The following is a 24,528-nucleotide window of genomic DNA, read 5'->3' as shown; positions in this document are numbered from 1 at the left end:
TTCTCCATAGTTACCCAGCTGGACAGGGTGGAGTTGAGCAGCAGAGCACAGAAGCTCAGGATTAGGATTCACCACTTCTTCTTTTCAGCTTGTGCTTTCAGTAGCCACTAACTGGAAGTTACAATTTGGGAATTTCCAGTCCAGGTGGAAAACCTTCAGGAACAGGCTATAGTTTTCATGCAGACTATAAACATCTTGCAACCCATGAATCCATCCACAGCAACAGTTGGCGCCAGAGAACAATTGAGTTGGTTTATAGAGTTGAAGCAAGTTTTTGGTGTGTGCAGGGGTGCTGCTGCAGCCCCCCAGCTCAGCAGTGAGCAGGAACACCCCCAGACACTGGGGTTCTTTAACCCTAGCTGGGGACATCTCGGTTCCAGCTTATTTCTACCTACCAGTGAAATAATGATCTCCTGCCATTGGAGTTTTCTTTAAAAATTGTGTGTCTGAAATGATCAAAGGGGCTTTTCGTGTGATGGGTAAGCAAGGGAAGCTCTCAAGGTCAAACCCAAAATGGCCTAATGACTCTGGGACTTGGATCTGACCTCCAGCAGCAGCAATGAGCCACGAGAAGATGAGCAGATCAGGAACCAGAAAACGAAGCTTTTGAAGTCAGCAATACCCTCTGGCAGTGAGCAATCAATTGACAGAGAAATGAGAGGAAAAAAATAAAAAGACAGCTCATTCAGCCAGGCTGCAGGAAGGGCAGCACCATAAAGCAGGACTATCACATAAATAGAGCGGCACCTTTTTTCCTTCCCCTCTTTCTTTCCCAGGGGAGAGTGGCCATGGGAACAGACACACTTTGTGCCCTCTGAAGGGGATGCAGGAGAAAGTAGACTGACCCTACCTGCAGCAGGTTAATTGGGACACACAGCTCCAGTATCACTACCCTTAGGATGCTTTTTCCTCTCTAAGAAATAAAGGAAAACAACAAGCCAGGATTAGCTCCTTTGATGAGCCTGGCCTTTCGGGACTGCCTTGGGAATTGCCAGCTCATTCCACGTAGCGCACAGAGAGCCCTCAGCTGCTGAGGACTCTCATTCACATCTGTGCCAGATTTCAACCATTGAAAGGTTATTCCTAGATTCCTTAGTAATTCCTATAAACTTATTTCCCTGCTACGCTGAGGGTTTTTTTCCCCGTTAGTGTTTTGCCTTCTTTAAACGACTCCCAGTTTAGACTGGATTTGGTTTTCCCACCTAGCAGTGGGTTTCTCTCCGTGCCAGGCTTCCTCTGTGTCTCGTTTCCAAATGTGCTGGGTGACTTCTCACCAGACCAGCTCGCACCAGGCAGCAGATAATTGCCACAAGTGTTGTTGATGAGAGATGCTGGGTATTGCATGCATTAAAAAGCCATATTTTAATACCTAGAGAGGAGCTGGGATCTTTTGCTAATCTCGCTCCATTGGGGGGTTTTGGCATTTGGTGTTGTACTCATGGTGAGGCCAAATGTATTTACAAATAGGTGCCCATTCCAGAAGAACCCAGGATCGCCTATTCCAGCAGGGAAGCTTTGGGGTAAATCCCCCAGTTCAGCAACCAGCATTTTGCAGGACCGTGAGCAATTTATGTGCCTTGTTCAGGACCCAGTTCATAGCCGGGCTTCCCCGTGGGCACGCAAGCATGCATGGAAAAGGTGAAGTGCTGCCCTTGGGAAGGTGGGTCTTACCAGTTTGTCTTGATGGAAGAGCAGAGAGCTGAAGCATCTGCCAGAGCTCGTTAGGGATAATGCAACCTGATGGGAGACAGAGCTTTATCCAGCGGCTAAAGGAACCCACAGGGTGGCTTTTGTCTGACCTTGCACTGGATTGCGCGGTGTTGCCCCAGGGCACGGCCTCTGCAGACCCGCTCTCTCTTTCCGAAGAAAGTTATTGCAGATGGAAGGGATGGGCACCTCTGCCGCGGGGACGGTGGCACTCAGGATTTAGATGTGTGTGTTTAGAGGGACAGGTTATTTTCTGCTGGCTGAAACGCCCAGACATGGCTGGAGCTCGGGAGCCACAGCAGGGCAAGTCCAGCAGAGCCACGCTCCAAGGGGGAAAACGGCGGGGCCAGGCGAGGGCTGGGCAGCTGAACTGCAATGACATTTCAGAACAAAACCGCAAAAACCAAGTGACCTGGCCCCCATCCACACTTAGTATGTGTTTCGCAAACGCTGAAGCTGTCGTGCTTGCAGTCTGTTCAGTGTGCGAGATAACGGGACCGCGTGCCTGACAGAAAATCCCGAGTTTCCCAGGACGTCAAAACCGCACGTTTCCCTGGAATGACAAGTTCTATCTTTGGCAAACAAAACTCAGGCTCTTTAATATGCTTCTCCCCCAACACGCCATGTTAGCGTGTGTTTGTTTAGCAAACAGTTACTAGGAGGCCTCGGTAGGATTAAAAAAAAAAAAAAAAAGTGATTCTGGCTATTATTATTCATGGATGGAGGTGGGGAGGAGAGAGAAAAACAGTGCTAATGTAGCCAGCAAGTTCAAGTAAGGTTCAACTTTGCTATTCTCAAATCTGCTGCTATGATAATGAGGCAGTCAAATCAGCTCAAATTAAGAGCTCAGGAAGGCTCAGCCTTTCAAAGAAGTACATTCGTGACAAGATTAATTTCTGCCAGCCAGTATATACCATGGTATCATCCTATATTAACACAGAAACCCCAAATAAAAAAAAAAAACCAAAACAGGCAACTGAAAAACGCGCTAAAACCAGGGAAGTGTATCGTTCCCTTTAATCTTCTGGACTGGCTTTGCTATTCTGCACGTGGATTAAAATATGATATGCCACCTGGTACCGTTCGGCTGCCATTTACAGGGAACCTTGTCTACTCCTCTCCCTCTCTTCAAAAACCATTCAATGAAAGGCAGCACACCTGCATTTTCCAGTTTCAGGTGACATTTATTAGGGTAAAGGGCAAAATATCAGTAAAACAGCCACTAAAAAAGCCAAACAACCAAAAAAACCCAAGAAACAGTACAAACCCCAGCTCTGCTCCCTATCAAAACAAAGTGGCTTTATTTTTCTTTTTCTCCCTTTTTTTTTCTCCTCCTCCCCCCCACACTTTTTTTTATTTCTTTTCATTCAGCTCTGATTTTCTGTAGTCCCCTGACCATTGCAAAAGGTGTAGTAAAGAAAAGGTAAGTTCCTGTTGTAAAAGGACTTCTCAGGTACCACAGTAGCATAAATGAGTCTCTGCTGTTTGTGACCACCCAGGGAGGGTGACAGCAGCGGGGTGATCTCAGGGGTCTGGGTCAAGGAGAGGATGGGAGAGGGAAGCGACTGCGCTGTGCGATGCTGTGTGATGCCTGTCCTGCTGCTGGCCAGCCTGGGCTGTGTCTGTTGGGAGCCTGCTGGGAGGCAGTAACATAGGAAAGGCTATCAGAAGAGGTTTCAAAGCTATCAGAAAGCCAAGGGCTATCTGAGGTAGGCTTTTATTTCTTGTGGTTTGGAAAGGTTTATTGTTGTGTCAATGTCCAGAAGTCAGTAAGTACCCAAGTGAGCGTTCCCAGATTGCCAGCCAACACTTCAAAGAGTTTGAGCTTTTTCTGAGCTCAGTTTAAAAAAAAAAAAAGCAAAAAAAACCAACCAAAAAAACACAACCAAATCCCAATAAAGAACCAAGTGCGCATCTCCACACTTCAGTTTCATCCTCTATATTTATAGCTAGAATGCATCAAATTTGTCTTACTGAGCTGAGATGAAATTCTCTTGTTGAAATTCTGATGTACAGCTGCCTTTATTTTTGTGTTCAAACAGATTCGCTATCCGCTGTCTCTGCTTACCACTTGCCTCGTACTGAGTGATTAATTGCCAAGGATTAGCTTTTAGCTGCTTTTCTACACAGTTTGTATACAGTTGTTGCTTTTTATTAAATATGTGATATCTAATCCAGCGCTTACAAAGGGAGGAACCATCCACGTTTGAGATTAAAACACTTGATTCACATTGTGCCAAAGCCCTCACCAAGGGCTCCGTGCTCTGCTGTATTAGAGCAAAACCTTGGGAAGCCGCTTTTGGGAAGGTTGGGCCATGTGTGGCCACGTCCCTGCACCAAAGCCCTTCAGTCTGATTGAGGGTCTGCCTGCCGAGCACGAAGGTGAGAGTGGGCATGATGGAAAGCAGAGAAGCTGATCAGGAAATAAAGAGGTTTTAGCAAAATAAAGGACTAAGAATTAAGAAGGTGCTGAGAGACTGGAGGGATCCTGCAGAGATGTTTCCTGCTCCCTATAGGTTTCCTATGTCTCTTTTGCAAAAAGAGGGGTGCTAGTACTCAATTTCCTTGCAGGCTACTTGCAAGGAAGAGACAATTAATAGCTGTAATGCCCTGTGTGAGCCCAAGGCTTCCTCATCAGTGCAAGCTTTGCCACCAAAGCCCCCCTTACAGTGTATGGGCAAAGTCTGGGGCGGTGCAGCCCAGGCGAAGGCTGTACCCAAGGTACAGAAGGATTTGTTTCCCTAAAGAAGTCTCTCTCTCCCAGCCTGTGAGGCAGTAGAAATGCTTCAGCCTGAATTTTGTGCCCTTGTTCCAAGCATGAATGGAAAAAAAACACCTCTAAAACCCCATGGAGACATCTCACATGACCGGCAGCAGGAGCCCAGGTGCAGCAGCCCCAGTAATTTAAAGCCAGCCCTTTGGAACAGCCTCCTGAAATGCTCAGGTGCTTCGGTAACAGGGCCATGCTAGCATCAAACATATTAAACAGGTAGAAGATATTGCCTTTGCCTTTCTATCTATAGGGATTTGCTGTTCCTGCAGGCTCCCCTGCCTCTTTGTAATGTCATTCGTGTGGCTGGTGCTGGTAACCGGATTTGCCACTTCTCCTAACACATTTCTGGGAGAAATATTAAACAGGTCACCATTTTTGCAGACAAAACGTCACTTCAGCTCTGTTCTAATTTCCTCTCTATGTGGCAACCCAGTATGGTATCAATGACTAGGTAAATCTCCCTGCAGCAACATTAATTATACCTTTTGGTGAGAAAGTGGCAGTGGAACCGCTTTACTCTTCCAAAAAATTCCACACTATAATATGCAGGACTAATGTGGCTCAGATTTGAAAAGAATTAATATCAATTATTCTCATGCATAGTCATGAGAGGAAGACTGGTTTAGCAATCAAGCTAATAGTTTTTACTTAATTACATTTAGTTGATTTCATGCTATCTTGGCACATTCCTGATTGAATTTAACCATTAAAAAAACCCCTTCCACAACTACTCCAGCAAACACCAACACTTTAAGCACAGCATCCCCTGTAAATAATGTCTGAGGCTGAGCAGACTGTTTGGGACAGTGGGAGTTGATCATGAACATATTCTGTTCCTGTTGCAGAGTAAAATCACAAAAGCATCTTGAAGAGATGTTCCAAGGCGTTTACCAGTGCTGAGGGTTACAGCACTCTTTTCTGTAATTATTTTCTATTTTTCTGAATCCAAACCATCATCTACTTGAATGCAATATATATAGCAGGAGTGGGAGAGATACCTGAAAGCGAAGCACCAAGCTGGAGGGAAGGCTTTGCCTGGGCAGGTGGTCTGGAGCCTGACCCTGGTAACAGCTAATGATGTGCTGCAGTGCAAAGGGTTGAAGAGCCGCTGGGATGTTCTGTGCATGGGGGGGGTGGGAGTGGTGAGGGTGTGGGGGTGTCTGTGTCTTTAGTTGTCTTCCAGGGAAAGACCAGGCTGTGCAATACCACACTGCCATTCCACCTTCTGTGCTGCAAGACCAGCGTTTTGCATGGCACAGAGGGTGGGAAGGTGTGAGCAAGCTGAAAGCATAGTGGGTCAGGCCAGAGGGCTGGGAAGGGTGGTGGCAGGAGGGCTGGGGAGGGAGACCCCCTGCTCCGGCTGGCGGGGAGCTGGGGACAGCAGGTACTGGCACGGCTGGAGCCCTCCTTGGAAGCGTGTGTCGCCTTCTGACATGCGAGGCCTGAGCAGAGCATGCTGCTGCGGCTTGAGCATGGCAGTAAGGTTCATCTGCATGGACGTGCAGGGAGGACACGCAGTTTGGGTCTGTCTGGTGCTGCTGGGGCTGAGTCTCTTGCAGCAGTGCCGCTTGCTGGGGTTGCAGTCTTTCTGGGCAGAAGGCAAGGCCAGGAGAAAAAAAATGGGAAACTTCAGTTTCCATGTGCCGTGCGTTTGTTTTCTTTTTTGATTTTCCCCAGGCTAACAGCAGCAGAAATAGGACAGATGCTCCCCTCTCATCCTCTCTTGAGCACTATCACTGCACAGATGTCTGAAGGCAGCATATGCCTTTGAAGTTTGCCTTTTCAGTATTTTCATTCATTTATCATTTTCTTCTCCAGCACACCATTTGCATCTGGGCTTTGCTCAGAAGGAAGACTGACACCATTTATCATTTAATGGGGCTTGATAGCTCTCTGACAACTAAACATGTTCTTAACAGCATTAAGGAATTTGCAGGCAGCCATGCCTGAAGGCTACTTTTCTGCCCACTTTAGCTTAGTCAGCAGCAGTTGTAGCTGCAGCTCTCTGGGTGCCTGTAGGCAAACGAAGCACTGGCATATAATCAGCAGAAGTATTGTATCCCCTTTTAAACCAGACTAACCCCCTCAACAGGTAAAATCATTACAAGTGTAACCGAAATTAGGTAATTAACCGTTATTCAATCTGGACTTTTCCAGGCAATGTTACAATTAAGATCTCATGTATTTCCAAAGCAAAATATGAATGGTTTTACCTTGATTTTGGTTTTATGGTTTTTATACTATGCAGTGATGCTTACAGAAGAGCATAGTTTCCTTTCTCATAGACTGTGGACACAGTCACTGGGGACACCATAGGGATGTGAGTGAGCTGGTGTGTGCAGGGTCCTACCCCTCCAGAGCTCAGATCTCCTGGGGCAAATGGGTCTCAAGGACCCGCTTGGGGCAGGATGCAGAAGAGGCATGTAAAGTGCCACACCAGGGAAAGCTCTTCAGCATGGTTTATACTCCACAGGAATCAGTGGGCCTTAAGGGTTTTGGAGATTCAACAAAGAATGTTGATTTTGCATCTTAACATCCTTCCACATGAAAAAGCAAAATAAAGGTTCTCTGCATTTCCCTTGCAACTCTATCCCCAAGTTTGACCTCAACTTCTTGCCATAATGCAAGAAGCAAATGTTACTTTTCGTTATGGCATCAGCATTTTCTAGAAAAAATGTCCTGCAAGCCCAGTGGTCAGAATCATGACATCAGAAGTGAGCATTTTCTGTGAGCTCTTCCAGTTAATGAATAGATAGGCATTTTCTAGTGAAGAACTATTTCCTAGAACAAGTCCCTGACAATAAATACCATAGGCATGTATAGCTGCCATGAGCAGGAGACGTTATTCCCATGCAGAATGAAGCAGGGGGAAGATTAAGGAACTCTCCATCTGTTTGTGCACTCTGCAGCATGTTGGATATCGCTCAAAATACACCCTGCACTCTGTTTCTCAGAGCCTGGGGAGACAGAGGCTGGCATAGGCATGGCAGGTTGGAGCTGGACAGTCTGACTCAAAAGTAGATTGTTTGCTTGAGGAAGTAAGGGGGCTGCAGGAAAAATCCCTTAGTAAATGGAGCATATGAATGAAACCTGTTCCTGATGCCAAGTTTATTCTGCAGGCCTTGATGGAGCTAAAAAAGCGCATTAGACAAAACCATTATTGAACTTCTTGATTACATAACAATTTCCTCATCGTATTTCCAAGAATATTGAATCTATATTCAAACACCCTCCTACTCTCTCCCACACACCACCCCTTCTCCTTGCTATATCAGCTTCATTACTGAGTATGAAGACAAAAAAAGTGTAGGGCATGTTGCCATGAGCAGATAGATCTCAGGGTGCTTACACACTGAGATTTTAGAGCCATCTATAGGATTGGGACAGCCAATTCTCACCAATTTCAATAGCCTTGAAAGTCTCTGGTCTTATGCCTTGACCTTAGTTATGGTCTTTAGCAGTCCAAAGAGCAGATAATCAAGTGATAAATATCAGTGACCTTGCCAACACAAAGGGTGAGTCTCTGGGGCCACTCTCACCCAGCAAGCACCAGGTGCAGAGCAGGGGAGTATCTCCTGACAGGTTTACCTGCCCAGTTTTTGGGGAGATGCTGGAAGAGATGGGGATTAGTGGCTTGCAAGCATGGCACATCCATCCTGCCTCAGGAAGCAGCAGTTGCACACAAACTGGTTACACTTACTCACATAATCAGCTTGCTTGTCTCATTTGCATGTGTAATAACCAGCATGTATGTACAATCATGCTAATCACTTTGAGGCAACTGCTTTAAATTCATTCAAAACCTTGCCCTGCCTGTCATTGGGTTATTTAGCTTTCACAGAGGAGCCATAAGAGCAATCCAGAGATTCACTCAACAAAAATCTTTCTGAAACAGTCAGTTTAGTGGAGATTTTTTTTCTCTGGAATCCTGCCCATACACACCGAGACTTGCACTACGAGCCAGTGCTGTCATTAGGAGCCCGTCCAACACCCTCTGCAAGTCACCTAGAAAAGTACGTGATGGGGTATTTCACAATTTATAGTATGTTGCTACAGGTGAAATGTAAGAGTAAATACAGAAGCAAAGAGGAAGCTACACAGCTTCTCTCTGGCAATCTGCTGCGGAAATTGTCTGAAAGTTGTGCGGGGAAAAACTAGTCTTAAACCCTGCCAGCTTCATGAGCTGCTTAAGGAGTGTCTGTGATGTTCTGTTGTGGATACTTGCCCAGCAAGACCTGGGCTGTCAGGGCTCCTGGCGTTAGCTCCAATGGAGCCCGTGTGAGGATGCTGGAGAGCAGCGCTCATGGAGGTGGCACCAGGAGTACATGGATTCTCTCATCTGCCTCTGCCACCAATGTAGCCTGTCCTCAGGCCAGTTCTTTCAGACTTTTGTGCCTCCAAATCTTTTTCCTATGCCTCCAAATTTTAGGCTGCAAGCTTTTTTGTGGTTTTAGCTACATGTTTTATAGGACCTACTGCAGACATGGGGCAGACAAGTCAGAAGCTTTGGATGTGCCTGCAGGGATACTGGAGGTACCTTCCCTAGCTCCCATAACAAGTCAGCATATGCCAGATAAGCCATCAGCAAGATACAGGAGGGGGTACAGCTAGCTCTATAAGGAGGAATATGCACATTTCAGCAGCACTCACAAACTCTTAACCGGCCCCTAATACTTAACTTTCCCCTCCTGGTTCTTTCTGCAAGTCTGAGCTGGCACTCAAGGGACTTTTCTGTGCTTAAGCCTGTTCAGCCTCAGCTCTTTGGTTGCCATCCCAAAAGTTTTCACCAGCACAAGGCTGTGCTGCATGGTTTTCAAGGAAACATGGAAACTAGTGCTACAGGAGGAGGCCCCTGGCCCATTCTTGCTTCCATTGCAAGCAGCTGCTGATGCGGCAGCCAGACTCTGGGTCAGCACTCTGGAGCAGGGACAACAGGCGCTTTTTCCTGGTGACCGCTTGCCTAAGCAGCCGGAGCCTCGTTCTCTGCACAGGGATCGTTCCTGCTCAAGTCCAGATTTGTCCCATTCTTGTTAAAATGAGCAAGTGGAAGAAGAAAGGACAGAGGAAAGGCCAGGAATCAAATGAAAAAGTTGCCTGCCACACAGAGCATGGCTAGAGGCATTCTCAGTGGTATAAATGTCTTCCCTTCAGCTTTCTGTCTCTTATTACTGACAATATGAAAATACGAAAGCTGCTAAGATAGAAAACCTTACCAGACAGACGGACGGTGATTTCTAGAATCTGAAATCCCAGACTGTAAATTCATTGGCATAGAGCCCTGTGCCACTGGATGCAGTGTTAATGCCTGGCAACAGCAGCTGGATCCAGTTTTCCATAGACAGCTGCTCCTTGGGTGTCTTTTGTTGGATGGTGGATGCTACCAGGACATGCTGATGGATGCTTTAGATGCTTTAGAGAAGTAGAAGGATCCTCTAATCCCCGCTGGAGATATTCCATCTCTCAGGTTTTTGTACTCTCAAAATGAAAAGTGCTTTGAATACCTGAGAACAGTCAACTCACATTTAGAAGTTTTTCTTAGCCTGACAAGATTCACAAAGATGTATGATTGCAGTAGATCAATAGGGAGAAAAATCTGTATCTTAGGAGCACAGGTGACATCTTGCTGCAACTTGCAGAAGAAATGATAAATGTCTCTCTCTTTTTATTGCTTAGCTCTGTGGCTAAATCTGCTAAACCAAAAACAAATTTTACCCTCAGATCTCCTAGTTTTCAAATTTATGTTCATCTGGCATTGCCTTGATCTTCAAAGAAGGAAGGTATATCAAAGGAAACAGAAGCTTTGACACCAATTACTGCTGCTGGATGCCATCCACTGAATAAAGATGGAGTGTTAATATTTACACCGAAAGTGAAAGAGATAAAACACACTAGGTACACCTAAGTCTACAAATAAGCCCTTCTGTGTATAGTGGGCAGAGATAAAACCAAGTGAAAAAAAATTGAAATTGCCATTGAAAACATCCCAAACACCTTCAGAAATGCTGGGTTGTAAACAAAGAAATGACAGCAAAAACACTAGAAGAGCCTTCTAGGAAAGCAAATCAGGCACCCTGCTTCTTGGGGGCATTACCTGGTCATCAGAAGATGGTCTTTTGAAACAAACAACTGTGCAGAAGTAGTTAGCATCTGCATTTCTCACCATGAGATACTTACATTTTATTCTCCTGAGCTTGAAGCCATCAGTTCAAGCACTTTCCCCTGTGTCTCTCTGTTTCTCTTCATCCCGTGGTTCTTCTCCCTTTTTTGCACCCCCCAAGCCTTTCCCACAGCTTCTTTGCCTCACTGACCTGCAAAGTCTCTCAACAAGGCAAATGCCCCATTGCACAAGTTGTTGTGGCGTTGTTCATATCTCAGCAGCAAATTTATGGGAGAGGAAGGTGGCAAGGAGGAGGCAAAAGGTTCACTGGCACTACGACGGTGCACAGCACAGCGAGCCACAAATATTATTTTATGCAACCTCTTTAAAAAGGAAAAGGAATCCTCCCAGCATTTTTCCTGGCAACAATTTAGCAACTGCAAGCGAGGCTATTCTAAAATTCCCAGCACTAGAGCATTGCACAGGAGGCTATTTACAGTGTTCACTTCTTCCATTTAATCCAATTTAGACAATGAAACCAGTGTTTAATGGAGTTAATTTTTGTTTCTAGTCAAATCTCATTCTTCAGATTAAATTACTAGGTCTGCAGTGTAACGTACAAATCAAAGTTATATAGTACATTTTAGTGAGTTAGAAGGTAAATGGTTTCATTACATTGATTTGGAAGGGGTTTTCTTAACAGCGAGTGGATTTCAAAATGCTTGTTGAAATAAAAATTTCAGAATTGAAACTCTTTGCCTTAGTTTTGGATTTTTTGAAGGTATATGGGCTTTTCTCCTAAAGTCATAGCTTAAGCTTACTATATGAATTTAATTCAAGTAAAGCTTACGGCCTTTGTTGAGCACTTCTGCCTTTCAGCTTTGGACACTTATCTCGAGAAGACCGCGGGGTTTCTGAACTGTACTGGGTCTGCATGTTTCTCCTGCAGCAGCAAGGCTTGTTCCTCTGTAGTGTCTGTCCATGGGGGGCTAAACATTCAGAAGTCTGATATTTCCTGAATGTTAGAATATCTGTGCCAGGCTTGGCTAAAGAGAAATCCTGCAAGAATTCCTTTCTCCAGTGCTCCAGGTGGTAACTGTGGATATTGTGGTAATCGCAAGGCTGGCTGAGAAAGGTCACTGTAAGGAAGTCTAAAATCTAGTTATATTGGCAAAGGAAGAGTGTGTCAGATTTGCAATTCATGATGCAGAACGGTGTATGTTTTACAATTCATTGCTTAATATTGTGTATCTAGTCATCACGCACATACGTTGCAATTGATTTCATGCTGCTTTTCTATCAAGCAGGAGAAAAGCGAGCATAAGGGACCAGCTTACACTGAAATGAATACATAAAACATGAGTCACATATACATGTGTTTTGAAATCATTGCGGTATTTTGGCAGTAACCTAAGAAACTAGATAAATCCCACCCAATTAACTAACTAAAGAAAGAATTCACTGATAGAAAAAAACACTCCTCAAATTGTCTGTCAGTTCTAAAACCTCCCTGAACTTATTTTAAAAGATGTAATTAGGGAAAACTAGAAAGTACAGCATTAACGTATATATAAAACAGGTATGGAAGGACAGCCTGCCTACACCACCTGAAAGCTACAGATGCACTAATCCAGCACTTCACACTTTCCAGCTCTGCACAGAGTCAGTGGCCCTGGACCCAAGCGGATTTACGTGGCTTTTTAGAGAGGCTGCTCACTGCAGACCCTTCTTCTCTCATTGCACTGTAGCCCAGGCGCTGGTTTCTGGCAATGGATGAGGTCCCCAGTGGCTGGACCTGCCCCACCTTGGCTGTCTCATGTTGTGCAGTTTGGTTTGCCGGGATGAGTTTGCTCCTTCCCCCGGCTGCAGTGAGGAACTAGGATGGCCAGTCAATCGCATGCAGAGTAGCTCAGAGTTCAAAATGTTTTAGAAAGCTTGATAAAGTTTTGGTGTATTTCACAGCCATCAAGTTTCAGATTAGAGATGAGTCATTAAAAAAGAGTGTATTACTTGTACGCTTCTATCTAACAGAATTGTACACACATCGCGGGAATTAGCCATAGGCACCCAAAATCACAGATGTAACCATGCATTAAATGGAGGACATTGCTCTGATTGAATCTTCCATTCACAATCACATTCCTTCTTGCTTAGATTTCAGAGCCTGTTGTCCAGATGGGCTTTGTTGGGTACCTCATTAGTAGTTAATCAAAAGCTCCTGCTGTGAACTGCTTCACAGCCCTCCTGGCATCCTAGCTGCTTGGTACACATTCCTTGACTACACAGAGATGAAGGCGCAGGAGCTGAAGTAGATGCTTTATCTCCTTTATGAATCTGGCATAACTAAAGCAGCTTCCAAAACAAAACCACCTCAGGATGCATCAGTTATCTGACTTCCACGCGCTGAGAGCAAAATTGGTCTTGAAATGTAGAAGTGGAAATACAGCCATGTGTTAATGGCAATGGTAGACGGCATAATACATTCGGAGATGAACTCACTGTTTTCTCTTTCCTTTCCAGATTTTGGCAATCATTTCCATCATGTTTATTGTACTATCTACAATTGCCTTGTCCCTTAACACACTTCCTGAACTACAAGGCGTGGATGAATTTGGACAGACCACAGATAATCCCCAACTTGCCCACGTGGAAGCGGTGTGCATCGCATGGTTTACAATGGAATACCTCTTGCGGTTCCTATCCTCACCTAAGAAATGGAAGTTTTTCAAAGGCCCGCTGAATGCTATTGATTTGCTAGCTATCTTACCGTACTATGTCACTATCTTCCTCACAGAATCCAACAAAAGTGTACTTCAGTTCCAAAACGTACGACGAGTGGTCCAAATATTTCGGATTATGAGGATACTCCGGATTCTAAAGCTCGCCCGGCACTCAACGGGTTTACAGTCCTTGGGATTTACACTGAGGAGGAGTTACAATGAGCTTGGATTACTCATCTTGTTTTTGGCCATGGGCATTATGATCTTTTCCAGTCTAGTGTTTTTTGCAGAAAAGGACGAGGATGATACAAAATTCAAGAGCATCCCAGCTTCTTTCTGGTGGGCAACAATCACCATGACAACAGTAGGCTATGGAGACATCTACCCCAAAACACTTTTAGGTAAAATAGTAGGAGGACTGTGCTGCATTGCTGGAGTGCTGGTGATTGCTCTTCCCATCCCAATTATTGTCAATAACTTCTCTGAGTTCTACAAAGAGCAGAAGAGGCAGGAGAAAGCCATTAAGCGCAGGGAAGCTCTTGAAAGGGCAAAAAGGAATGGCAGTATTGTTTCCATGAACATGAAGGATGCATTTGCCCGCAGTATAGAACTCATGGACATTGTGGTTGAAAAGAATGGAGAAAGCATAGCCAAAAAGGATAAAGTTCAGGACAATCATTTATCTCCCAGCAAATGGAAATGGACGAAGAGAACGCTCTCGGAAACTAGCTCTAGTAAATCTTTTGAAACTAAGGAACAAGGTTCTCCAGAAAAAGCCAGGTCGTCTTCAAGTCCCCAGCACCTAAATGTCCAACAGCTAGAGGACATGTATAACAAAATGGCAAAGACTCAGTCCCAGCCAAACCTTAATACTAAAGAGTCGAGTCAACCTGGAAAGCAAAAGGAAGAGCTGGAAATGGAAACCCTTCCCGGCCCTATGGTGCCCTTGCTGACGACTCGCACTGACGGGATCATTGACATGAGGAGCATGTCCAGCATCGACAGCTTCATCAGTTGCGCGGCAGAGTTCCCTGACTCTGGGAGGTTTTCCCACAGCCCGCTCGCTACCCTTCCCTGCAAAGGTGGCATCAACGTGATTCAGGAGCAGAGCAGGCCGGAGGGGAGCGGGGCCAGATTTGTGGAAATGAACCCAAGCTCTGAAGGCAGCCACCGTTCTGCTTTTTTCATAGAAAGCCCCAAAAGCTCCATAAAGGCCACTAACCCTTTAAAGCTACGATCTCTGAAAGTCAACTTCATGGAAGAGGACACCAGCACATTAGTACCAGCATCAAATGTACTGAGAATATATTCAGGCCCTCTCAAGAGCCAGGGAGCTGCTGCTGCCGCCACAGATTCTTCCCTACTCTCCGACAGATCTCTCATGAGCCCAGAAACCTCCATCTACACAACCGCGAGTGCGAGAACACCCCCAAAGTCACCAGAGATGCAGACAGCCATAGCATTCAACTTCCACGATGCTGGTATACACAAATATATAGATGCTGACACAGATGATGAAGGTCAGCTGCTCTACGATTCAAGCCCACCTGGAAATATGAGTCCCAAGTACAATGTTACAAACAGTGGCTATCTAAAGCAAAAGGACAATGTTTATAGAACAGAGAAGAATCATCTAGAAGCTGCTGCTTTACCCACCTCCCCTAAGCTGATAGGGCAAAACTGCATTTACTCTATGGAAGGTATCACTGGAAGAACCCAGGGCAATCAGGAGACCGTCAGACTAGAAAATCACATTTCCCCAGAAGTCCATGTATTACCAGGCAGCGGAGGACATGCTAACACACATGAGCAAAGCATCTGAGATGGGCTCCAAAAGAACTTACTGAAAGTTTAAAGGAATGTCTTTACAGTCAACACACAAAAAAAAAAAAAAAAAAAAAAAAAGAGCTTCTGCATGGCATGAACTTGGCTGAAACAAGCCACCTGTTTCTAAAAGTCTGGGGGAGGTCCAGTGTGGGTTTGTGAAAATGTCCTTCTCTGAAACAACTCTAAAGACGTTGCCCACATCAGTCAAAAATAAGGATTGCAAATCATGATCACACATTGATCTCCTTTCATGTTGTCCAGTGAAGCCAATGTGACCAAATATCCACCCATTCCCCCTGAACGCTAGAGCTCCTTTTGGAAATAGTAACATCAGATTTCCATTAGTTCCATAAAGGATGCCAAGGCAGCCAGATTTGAACTCTGGAATAAATTGTTGGGGTTGGTATAAAGCTATCAAAAACACAATGCTCACTGCTTCAGGGCAGCTGTTCCCCATCTACAGCTTTCTCTGATGGATATTATGTCTAAAGGTAACAGGGAACACTTACATTATTGGAAAAATCCAAGCAAAACCCATTTAAAACTAGTAACGGTCTAGAGAAACCAATTATTAAAATGCTCTGTGTGTGTTTAACAATATGATATCCTGTAGGACCTGATGTTTTCTTTTGAAATATCAGCAGGGTGAGTTGCACCACTTGTATCTAAGCCCAAACATCCCCTAGGACATAGTGAAACTTGCACTTACCCTCTGCTAAAAGCTGATCCCTGCCCCAGGGGCCAGCGCGTGGCCCTCAGGGGACCCACAGCCCACGCTGGGAAGGAGTGAAGGAGCCATGCAGAAGCAGGACTCTCCGGGGGCATCGCAGCCAGACCCTCTTCCCGGTGCTGGGGAGCGGAGGGCTGGAAGGAGAGCTCAGCTCTCACCCTACCCTTCCGTGGCCGGGGGGTGCTGGCTGCCCTGCCCCATGGGGATGGCCGAGCGCGGTGGCGGGGATGCTGCGGCTGGCCCTGCGGTGCGTGCTGGGGGTACTGGGATGGCTCCGGCCTCCCCTTCCCGCCCGCACGCCGACCCCAGGCCTCAGCCAAAGGCTCGCCCTTGGCGTAGGAGAGGAACCGGTCGGTCTGAAGCTTTTTGCGCCCGAGCGGCGCAGTGAAAGATATGCAAGTGTTAAATAAATATGCAAAAAGAGGGATTCGTTAGCGACCCGCCCCGGGCCTGGCTGTGCTCTCTCTCGTGAGGAGGTCAGGCAGGAGAGGCTCCTGCAAAGCTGTGGCGTCAAGCAGCTGCGAGAGACAGGAGAATCAGGCCTGATGTTTTAATAACATCCAGTCATTTTTAAAGGAAACAAGAAAAAAAAAAAAAAGGAAAAAAAAAAGAAAAAAAAAGAAAAAAAAAGATCTGACCATTTTAAATGAACAGAACTAGCAGCCACCAGCCTAGGTTTTTAAAATATTATTGTTTCAATAAAGTTATGTCAAATTGTGTAGGAAATAATTTGTCTTTGGTTTTTAATCTCGGGGGGGGAAAGCACTTTACGTTGACTTTTTGTTGTTGTTGTTGTGATGCTGGAGTAGGATAGCAGAGTGTAACAATCAAGCACTTTAACCAAGCACTATTTTAATTTGTGCCTCCTGTTGTGACCGTGATTTGTTACACGCCTGTAGCAAGTCACAACCTGTCCTGTGATAACTGTGATGGTAATCTTTTCTGTTGTTCTCTGTTTCTACTGTAAAAACTCAATTGTAAATAACTCTGTCAATGAGCGTTTCCTGACCTATTTCTGAGTACCTGCCGGGGTATGTGGCGATCTGCAGGCAGCAGGTCCGGGGACGTGCCGGGACATGGGACGTGGGAGCGGAGGTGCACAGGAGGGAGGAAGACCCCGAGCCGCTCGAGCCTGCTGCGTTTTGTTCCTTCCTATTGTAAAAAACAAAAACAAAACAAACAAAAAACAAAAACCACGTTGGTTAGTCCTGAATGTAAATGTCTGTCCGTCCAAGCTGTACAGTACTTCTGTCTGTAATCCGTAATAGTGAATGCAGCATGTACGGACAAAAGCAATAAGCACATATATGTTTTAGGAACTATTATGGGTTACGACGATAGCTTTGTTAGGTCTCTCCTTGGCACAAAACTGTACACGCGTTGGAGTTAACTCTGCTCAGCCGACCCCATCCCCGGGTGGCGGGACGCAGCCCGAGGTCCCCACTCAGAACTCACCCTTGCGCCCCAGCAAGGCAAGACCCTGAGGAAGGCGTGAGTAAGACCTGAGCCACCACCTCACGAATTAGCCCGCCGGCAGCGAAGGAGACCTCGTGCCATGCAAAGAATGATGCGGGAGGTACTCGAAATAAGTTCAAGGCACCTACGTGTGCAAAAAATACTCTCCAGAGTATTTACACAGGGCCAATTCCTGAGGTTCGTTAGCTTTTACTCTGCCTCCACTCAGCCAAAACCACCGTTCCTCTGAGTGGGCTCTTTGCCTGGTGAAGGACTTTAGGATTTGGCCATAGTAAATACAAGTGTACTTAGAGGAACCAACGTATTGCTGAGATACTAGTTAAGATTGAGTCATCACAAAAAAGTAAAGTGACTTTCCAGCAGATAAGCTTTAAATACTGATTTATTCTGTGGCTTTCCGAGGCCATAGAGCGGCAACAAGAAATCTTAAAAAGAACAGTCTTAACATAATCTCTATGTTTCAGTGATCATTCATGTCTGCCATCAGCACAAATGTAAAAAGAAGAAAAATCAGGGAATTTTTTTTTGATAAAGTAAGTAATAGTGATTTCCAAGTTAAATATTTTTAGAGCTGATGCTTTCATGTGGAAAAAAAAGTCATATTTTACATATCACGAAAGTGAACGTATTTAAATATAGCCATATAGTGTAGTATTTACCACACTCTCATCCAAATTGATGTATTTGGTTTATAGATGGCACTGACAAAAATGTATAGATCAACAATTCTATCATTTTTTAACTGATAATCAACTGGTGCAACTCTCCTTGTAACCAAAGGCCCTCTGTCTGCCTTGTGTGATCACTCATGACACACACCTTATATCATCTATTTAGTCCTACCTTTAAAGTAGCATTTTATTGAGTCACTTTTGAAAGCCAAATTCAAAAGTATCATTAAAAATCTACCTTTTAAGTCTGAATAGCCAAAGTCCTATAGATTTCTTATAGAAAGCAAATAATTTAAAATTAAGCATATAATATGCTTGAAGAGCATTTCTTTCTTATTTGTGTATGAAGATGTAGCTCTCATTTTGTGCCCAGTTAAAAAGGAAGTATGTTTAATTTATTTTAATGAAATAAAGTCTGAATATGAAGTATGTATCTATATATGTGTGTGTGTGCATAATACACATATATATAATGTAAGCACTGGGAAATCTACTCTAACATAATGCTATGGTAGACTAAATCTGTACTCATTACAAAAGGAAAGGCAGTGCTTTGAAAACATAACGCTCATCAAATCCTATAGACACTAAAAAGACAATTTCATTTTATAGTTTGTTTGATACGTGTTTCCCAAAGCTCATAACAGTTGGGGAATATATGCAATATCTCTTGCATCGAGCTAAAGCGTGCAGTTTAATCACTGATATTTGGCATTCAGGTCTGCGAATTTACTGTGCATCATGTATCAAGCAAGCCGACAGAGTTTCACCTGCTGCTGCAGAAGACATCATATCTGAACGGACTATGTACGTGTGATGCCTGCACTTGCTTGTATCTTACGTCATCAACATCGTTTTTAATACATATATATAAAATATATATATATATAATATATATATATGCGCGGAAGGAATGGGTGCAGTTTTCTTAACCAGGAGGCAAAGCTCCTTTGAGTTTTAGCCCTGAATAGAGGAAAACAGCAGTCACATTGCAGTAGATTTCTCAGTGCCTTTTCTTAGAAACTTCACCTAAGCACACTTACGGGGGAAAAAAGAAAAACCAAACCACGAAACAAAAGAGTCTCCTGTGAAATCCATATTTTTCTGAAAGGTTCGAGAGTCAATAAAGGTAGAAGAAGGAAAAATAAAAAAGAGGAAAAGAAAACCCATGGAACGCACATTCCCTTCCTGAACATGCTGTGTGTCAAATGCCGGGGAATATCTGTCTGCGCAAGTCACACAGAAACACATCCGAGGCGGTCGGTTTCTTTGGCAACTATGGCTGTGATAAACTGTAGCCTTTTCTTCCCTTGCAGCTAATAAGATACACATTTCTAAGGAAAACAGTATTCTCTTCTGTAAAATTGTAATGTATTGTTAATATTTGTACCTATTGTATATTTATGTCTTGACAGAATTATGACTGGTACAGTTTATAGTAAATCACAAGGGTATTTAAAACTCATCGCAAAGACAAGGTTTCTAAAGCCAAGTTCTCTCTCTGTCGGTAAGCTCCACATTACCTGATCTCCAATAGTCTCTAACACCTCATTTTAAAGTGCATAGTAGAATTACTGAATAAAGTAGCCAAGCGATGGAGACCGTGTGGCACTGACGCCCTCCTGTGCAGCTCAGTCGGGAGCGGGATGGGGAGGGGAGCTTCCCTGGCGACCAAATTAGCTCCGATGTCTTCATGTTTGGTCTGTCACTTCTGCTTACGGTAATCAGACTGAACAAGTGTTACCTTAGGTTGCTTTAGGATCACCCACTTGGGGAGAATATGGCTTTAAATAGTTCTTGAATAAAGTACAGATGTTCTAGTTACCTCTGTACCTCCTGTTTGCCATTGTGTTGGCTTTATAAGTATCTGATGTATGGAAAAGTCATGTGACTTTCATGCATTCCAGAGTAGTCTATTTTTCTGTTCAGATTTAAAAAAAAAAATTATATATATATAAAAATATAAATATATATCTGTATTTTTAGCAAATTTATAATAGGGTAATCAAGTCAGATTTCTTCTTTTTGTATTACAGAATAATATATTAGATGCTTTCTTGGTGTTCATTTACATAGCTGATCCCTTAACCTTTTTGTTGTCATTTTTTTTCTTCTGTTCTGAAAAACACCTGCAACATCCCTCCTGGAAGTGCGTCTGCAAAAGGTCACTGAGTTTGTCTGATGTTGTCACATTTTTGTATTTTCCTGTTTGTGGTACTTAAAAATACCCAGGGACTGGCTATGGAAACCGAGGTGTTCCTTCTGAGAAACACAGCGTGGGCCAGGCTCTGCCCTCGGCTATGGCAGCGTAAATGTCAGCAAATGCCTCTGGCTTTAGTGTTAGCCACAGCCTGGACTTCAGTGGTTTTCCAGATTTACGTTGATTAAGCTCAGAGCATAAAGGAGAGAGAGAGGATTTGAATCTGATTGTCCTCATCATTATGGTGGAGTTGGGATAAGCATTGAAATTCAGGCTCTTATTTTAAGGCAGTGACCTGACAATGCTCAGGCAAAGCTCCCACCGTCGGGGGAGCTTTTCCTGGGTTAAAACAGAAGGGTCAAGACTTTCATTTCCCACTGGGTTTTGGAACTTCTATTTTCAGCCCCAGACAAAATCAGGAAACAAGAAAAAATTATGGGGGAATGAAAAACCTGAATGTATACATTCAGAAAGGGACCGGATTTGGATTTTGTTATGGTAAAGTCCATCCATACACCTGCTTACTTAATGATCTTCCTTGCTCCTTTATAGCTGTACCATCACATAAACTGAATAAAAAGTCCATGAGATAAACGTGTGTCCTGAAGCTATCTCATGGCTTGTTGAAGTCTAGCATGACAAAGAGCTTTGGACCAGCTCTGTAGCTCCGCACAAACATTTCCCTTTGAATCCACCCAGCAGTCTGGTCAGTGACCATGGGTTTTTCCAAAGATGGAGTTTCTGGTCCCATTTCCTTTTGTTTGCTTGTGTGGTTTTCTTATACGCCCACCACATGAGCCAATTAACTTGAAACAATTAATTTGGGAAACCGTGTGTTTCAGACAGTCCAGATACCACCCAAATGAACAGAATAACAACGAGATACAGTTCCGCATGTGGTGATGTGTCAGCAAGACCTATTCACACATGAAGGTATTAAAAGTGGGTGGGATATTTCTTTTTTTGAAAGCAGTTAATGCAATAGCCTGCCCTATCTGTCATTAACGATCACATAAATCCCTTCAAAAGGCACCTTCCATATCAGTAAGTTTGTTTGAGCATAATCAACAAAACCATAGAAAGCTTCTAGTCAGACTAGTCTTAAATTTGCCCCTGCAGGTAGCCCACCCACGACAGAAACGACCCAAATACCAACCAGCCCTTCAAAGAAGAGGCGGTTATTTTCCAGCATGTGTTTCACACCCCATGCTGATCAGATTTAGGCTCTTGCACTGAAACTTTGTCTTGGCCAGACAAGGGAAACCTTAGAAAAACTGAAAGTCTGCATTCAGGGTGTGTATCCCCTTCGTTGCTGGTGTTACCTAAGCCACAAATAAGTGTCCTTTGACACCAATGGTAGGGTGCCACAAGTGTTCCTATCTGTAAATACTACTCAGAATTTTGCTTTGCTTGATTCTGGCTTCATCGCACAAGAAGTTTTCAGTCTAGAGGCTTAGAAGAGAAAGCTTCACTTTATACCTAGAAATAATATTCTTGATATTCTGTAAGACTGAACAAGGACTAACCTTTGACATTTGTAAAGGGGTTTTTTTGCAAGGCTGTAGCAACACGACCTTCAAGAAAATAACAATTGGGCCAGGCTCAGTACAAAGACCCACCCAGACCAGAGCCTTGTGGAAGCCAGGGAGCCAAATTTGCATGAAATGCCAAATTCTTTACTGCTGTAAGTAAAAGTCCATTGAGGTCAATGGAGCTGTGCCCCGTTTAGCCCAGTAAAGAATTAGGACCCATAGCTCTAAAAGCTAACGGCAAACAAAAGCTCTGAATGACCTCAGGGATGGAGGTGTCTCTCCACAGCACCTACAAGGAAACCAGTGGGGTGAGGGAATGGGAAATGGAGACAGGGAAAGGACAGAATACTTCAGGTATAAGGATGATAATCATGTCATCCCAATGTTGACTGAGCATCCCTCCATGTCAGCTCACTCTTTGTGGGCTTGATGCTGCAAGTGGCACCCCAGACTTGCAGATAACTTGTCCCTGCAGCAGGACCACAAGCTCAGCCACACGGTTCAACAGTCTCAGCCCTCGATCCAGGGATTTTACTGATGCTGGGAGGACACCACCAGCAGATGGGCCATTGGTCACCTTTGTGTCACAGCCTCTGGTCCTATTGGTAATCTACATTTAAGACCATTTTAAGATTCATCAGTTCTTCTCTATCTCCATATTTCATTTAGGAGCTCTGCCCTTTATGCCACTTCTCCCTGTTACGTTTCACTGCCTCTAAGTATCATTAGCCGCATGTCGGCTCATGTGACCACTGGTATCTGTTCTGTTTATATCAGTTTTGTTGGCTTGTGGCAAAGACAAAGAACATTTTTTTTTCCCATTCTTTCTGGCTTTTTGGTGGTGGGTGCAGAAAATTGCTTTTGCATTGAAACATTCCCCACTGGTGTTGGGGGGGAGCAGCATCTCCATGTTCCTTTGAACTTTGAAGCCATGATACTGCAATCAGAAAGGCCAGCCACAGCTACCAACCAAACTCGCTTTCCAAATAGATTAGCATTAAAAAAAGGTACCCCAACTTACTTACCGCAGCACAATCCTGCTTTCTAATCAGGCCAGTGAAGCAGTTCCTGAATGGGGAGAAAACACTCGATGAGAAGCTGTTGCAAGTGCTGTTGATGTCAGCGCCATGCCCGCGGAAGGACGCTGGGGCAGTCCGTTGCTGTGCTGCACATCACGGCTGCTCAGTGTTTCACAGGCCAGGGAACAGCTCAGGTCTCCCTTCTCCCAAAGCACAGGACAGCTGCTGCACCCGCAGAGCTCTGCCAGCTGCCGGACCTGCAGAGCAGCCCGCGAGCCCCGGGCGAGGGCTTCCCTGTTGCATCTCCAAAGCGGTGAGCATCCCTAGTCATTGAAGGATAAGCAAGCTGTGAGGTTCCCTTTAAAAGAAAAACGTCATGTTTAACAACAAATAAAAACTGGAAAAATGTAACTTTCCTGTGGCTCTTCTAGTACACGTAGATCAAATTGCTTTTGTAGCTGGAAATTGGAACTGACTGTGACCTGGCTTGAGAAAGGGCAGAACATGACAAGTTCCTCCATTGCCTTGCACCGCAGTTAGTCTTGAAGCTGCGCAATGGGGGAGCACTGGGGAACCCAGCCCAGCGTGTCTGTAGTGAAGGGCAGTGCCTCTTGCCCCAGCCCAGCAGATCCTGCACATCTTGCAGAATCTCTTCATTGGGTTATGTTGGATCGACCCAAGGGGCAATACATCAGCAGGTGTTCTCTCCCCTTTTAAGCAATGTTTCAATACCCTGGCACTTTGGGGTGATTACAGCAACGTTAGCCATATACTAGTGTACTTAGAGTCTTACATTTTTTGTAACTTTGATTTAGTCATTCTTTGTTGAAGTTTATTGACCTCTCCAGTTGTTTCCGTAAACAAATTATTAAAAAAAAAGAAAAAAATCAGTGTCTTTATATGCATGTAGTAGTATGAAACTGTGATCAATGTGTGACATTCAGAAACTGTACTGTCTTGTAAAATATGTCCAAATGTCTAAGGATTTTAAAGCAATGGTCCCTTACTACAGACTACAGAAATAAATAAAAAGGTATGGATAAAACCAAAGCCTTTATTTGCTCTGTTTCATGATCATATGTACTGGCCAAAAATATAACCACCATCAGCTGGCACCGAGTTTCTGCTTTAGCTCATTGCAGTTGACAGCAGGTTTAGGCAGATGCTATTTGCTCACGGGTACAGCCGTGATTCAGGAAAGCAGTGCTGGGCTGGACTCCTCCTGTTTTAAGCCTGACGGATTCAGTGCATGAACCTGTGGGCTTCAGTCCTCACCCTACACGGACAAAATCTACCCTCATCTGCCATAGCCACATCCGGGCTCGGGGACCGGGGCATCTCCCAGCTTCTCTCTGTGTGTGCGCGATGCACGGGCAGATCCCTGTCACACGCAGCACCTGGAAATCGGCATCTTCATCGTGCAGATGTGGAGAGAGATGCAGATGGGAGAACAGCCGAGGTTTGGAGACAAAGAGCTTTGGGTGTGACAACTATACAAACAAGCTGCTTTGGCTGCTACTTGAGGCAAAAACTTGGGCTTTCTACTAGAGCCACCGTGGTTTTCTTCCCCATTAACTGAAGCAGTGGGATGGTTAAATTATGCAAGTCATCCGAGCAAACGTAATTCAAACTGCTCAGGAATATTTTCTCTGAGTTGATTACATCAGAATTTTTTTATACTGGAATGCAATTTCTGTAAGAGCCCTCAAAGCTCTAATCTGAACCCCCTGATTTATGGAGTCGTTAATTGATGGCCATTTAGAAATGTAAAAAGAA

At 44.4% G+C, this 24,528-nt stretch overlaps 1 protein-coding gene and 1 long non-coding RNA gene across 3 annotated transcripts in view; one reads left to right on the top strand and one right to left on the bottom strand.

Moving 5' to 3' along the window:
• KCNB1 (potassium voltage-gated channel subfamily B member 1) overlaps positions 1-20,795 on the top strand; it is a 133,136-nt gene extending 112,341 nt beyond the window's left edge. For both annotated transcript variants that reach the window (XM_056354739.1, XM_056354738.1), the window contains exon 3: positions 13,098-20,795. In XM_056354739.1, the coding sequence (XP_056210714.1) occupies positions 13,098-15,119 (2,022 nt within the window). In that variant the 3' untranslated portion in view covers positions 15,120-20,795. The remainder of the gene's footprint in view (positions 1-13,097) is intronic.
• LOC130156337 (uncharacterized) lies at positions 16,954-24,212 on the bottom strand. The gene is made up of 2 exons (XR_008824384.1): positions 22,759-24,212; positions 16,954-17,006 (listed from the first exon to the last, which is right to left on the bottom strand). It is a non-coding gene; the product is annotated as an uncharacterized LOC130156337 (long non-coding RNA).
• Positions 24,213-24,528: the final 316 nt, after the last annotated feature.

The sequence above is a fragment of the Falco biarmicus genome, chromosome 10 (genome assembly GCF_023638135.1).
Source record: "Falco biarmicus isolate bFalBia1 chromosome 10, bFalBia1.pri, whole genome shotgun sequence".
In the NCBI taxonomy this organism is placed as follows: domain Eukaryota; kingdom Metazoa; phylum Chordata; class Aves; order Falconiformes; family Falconidae; genus Falco; species Falco biarmicus.
Note: the sequence above shows the minus strand (reverse complement) of the source record. Positions and strands in the feature narration are given on the sequence as shown.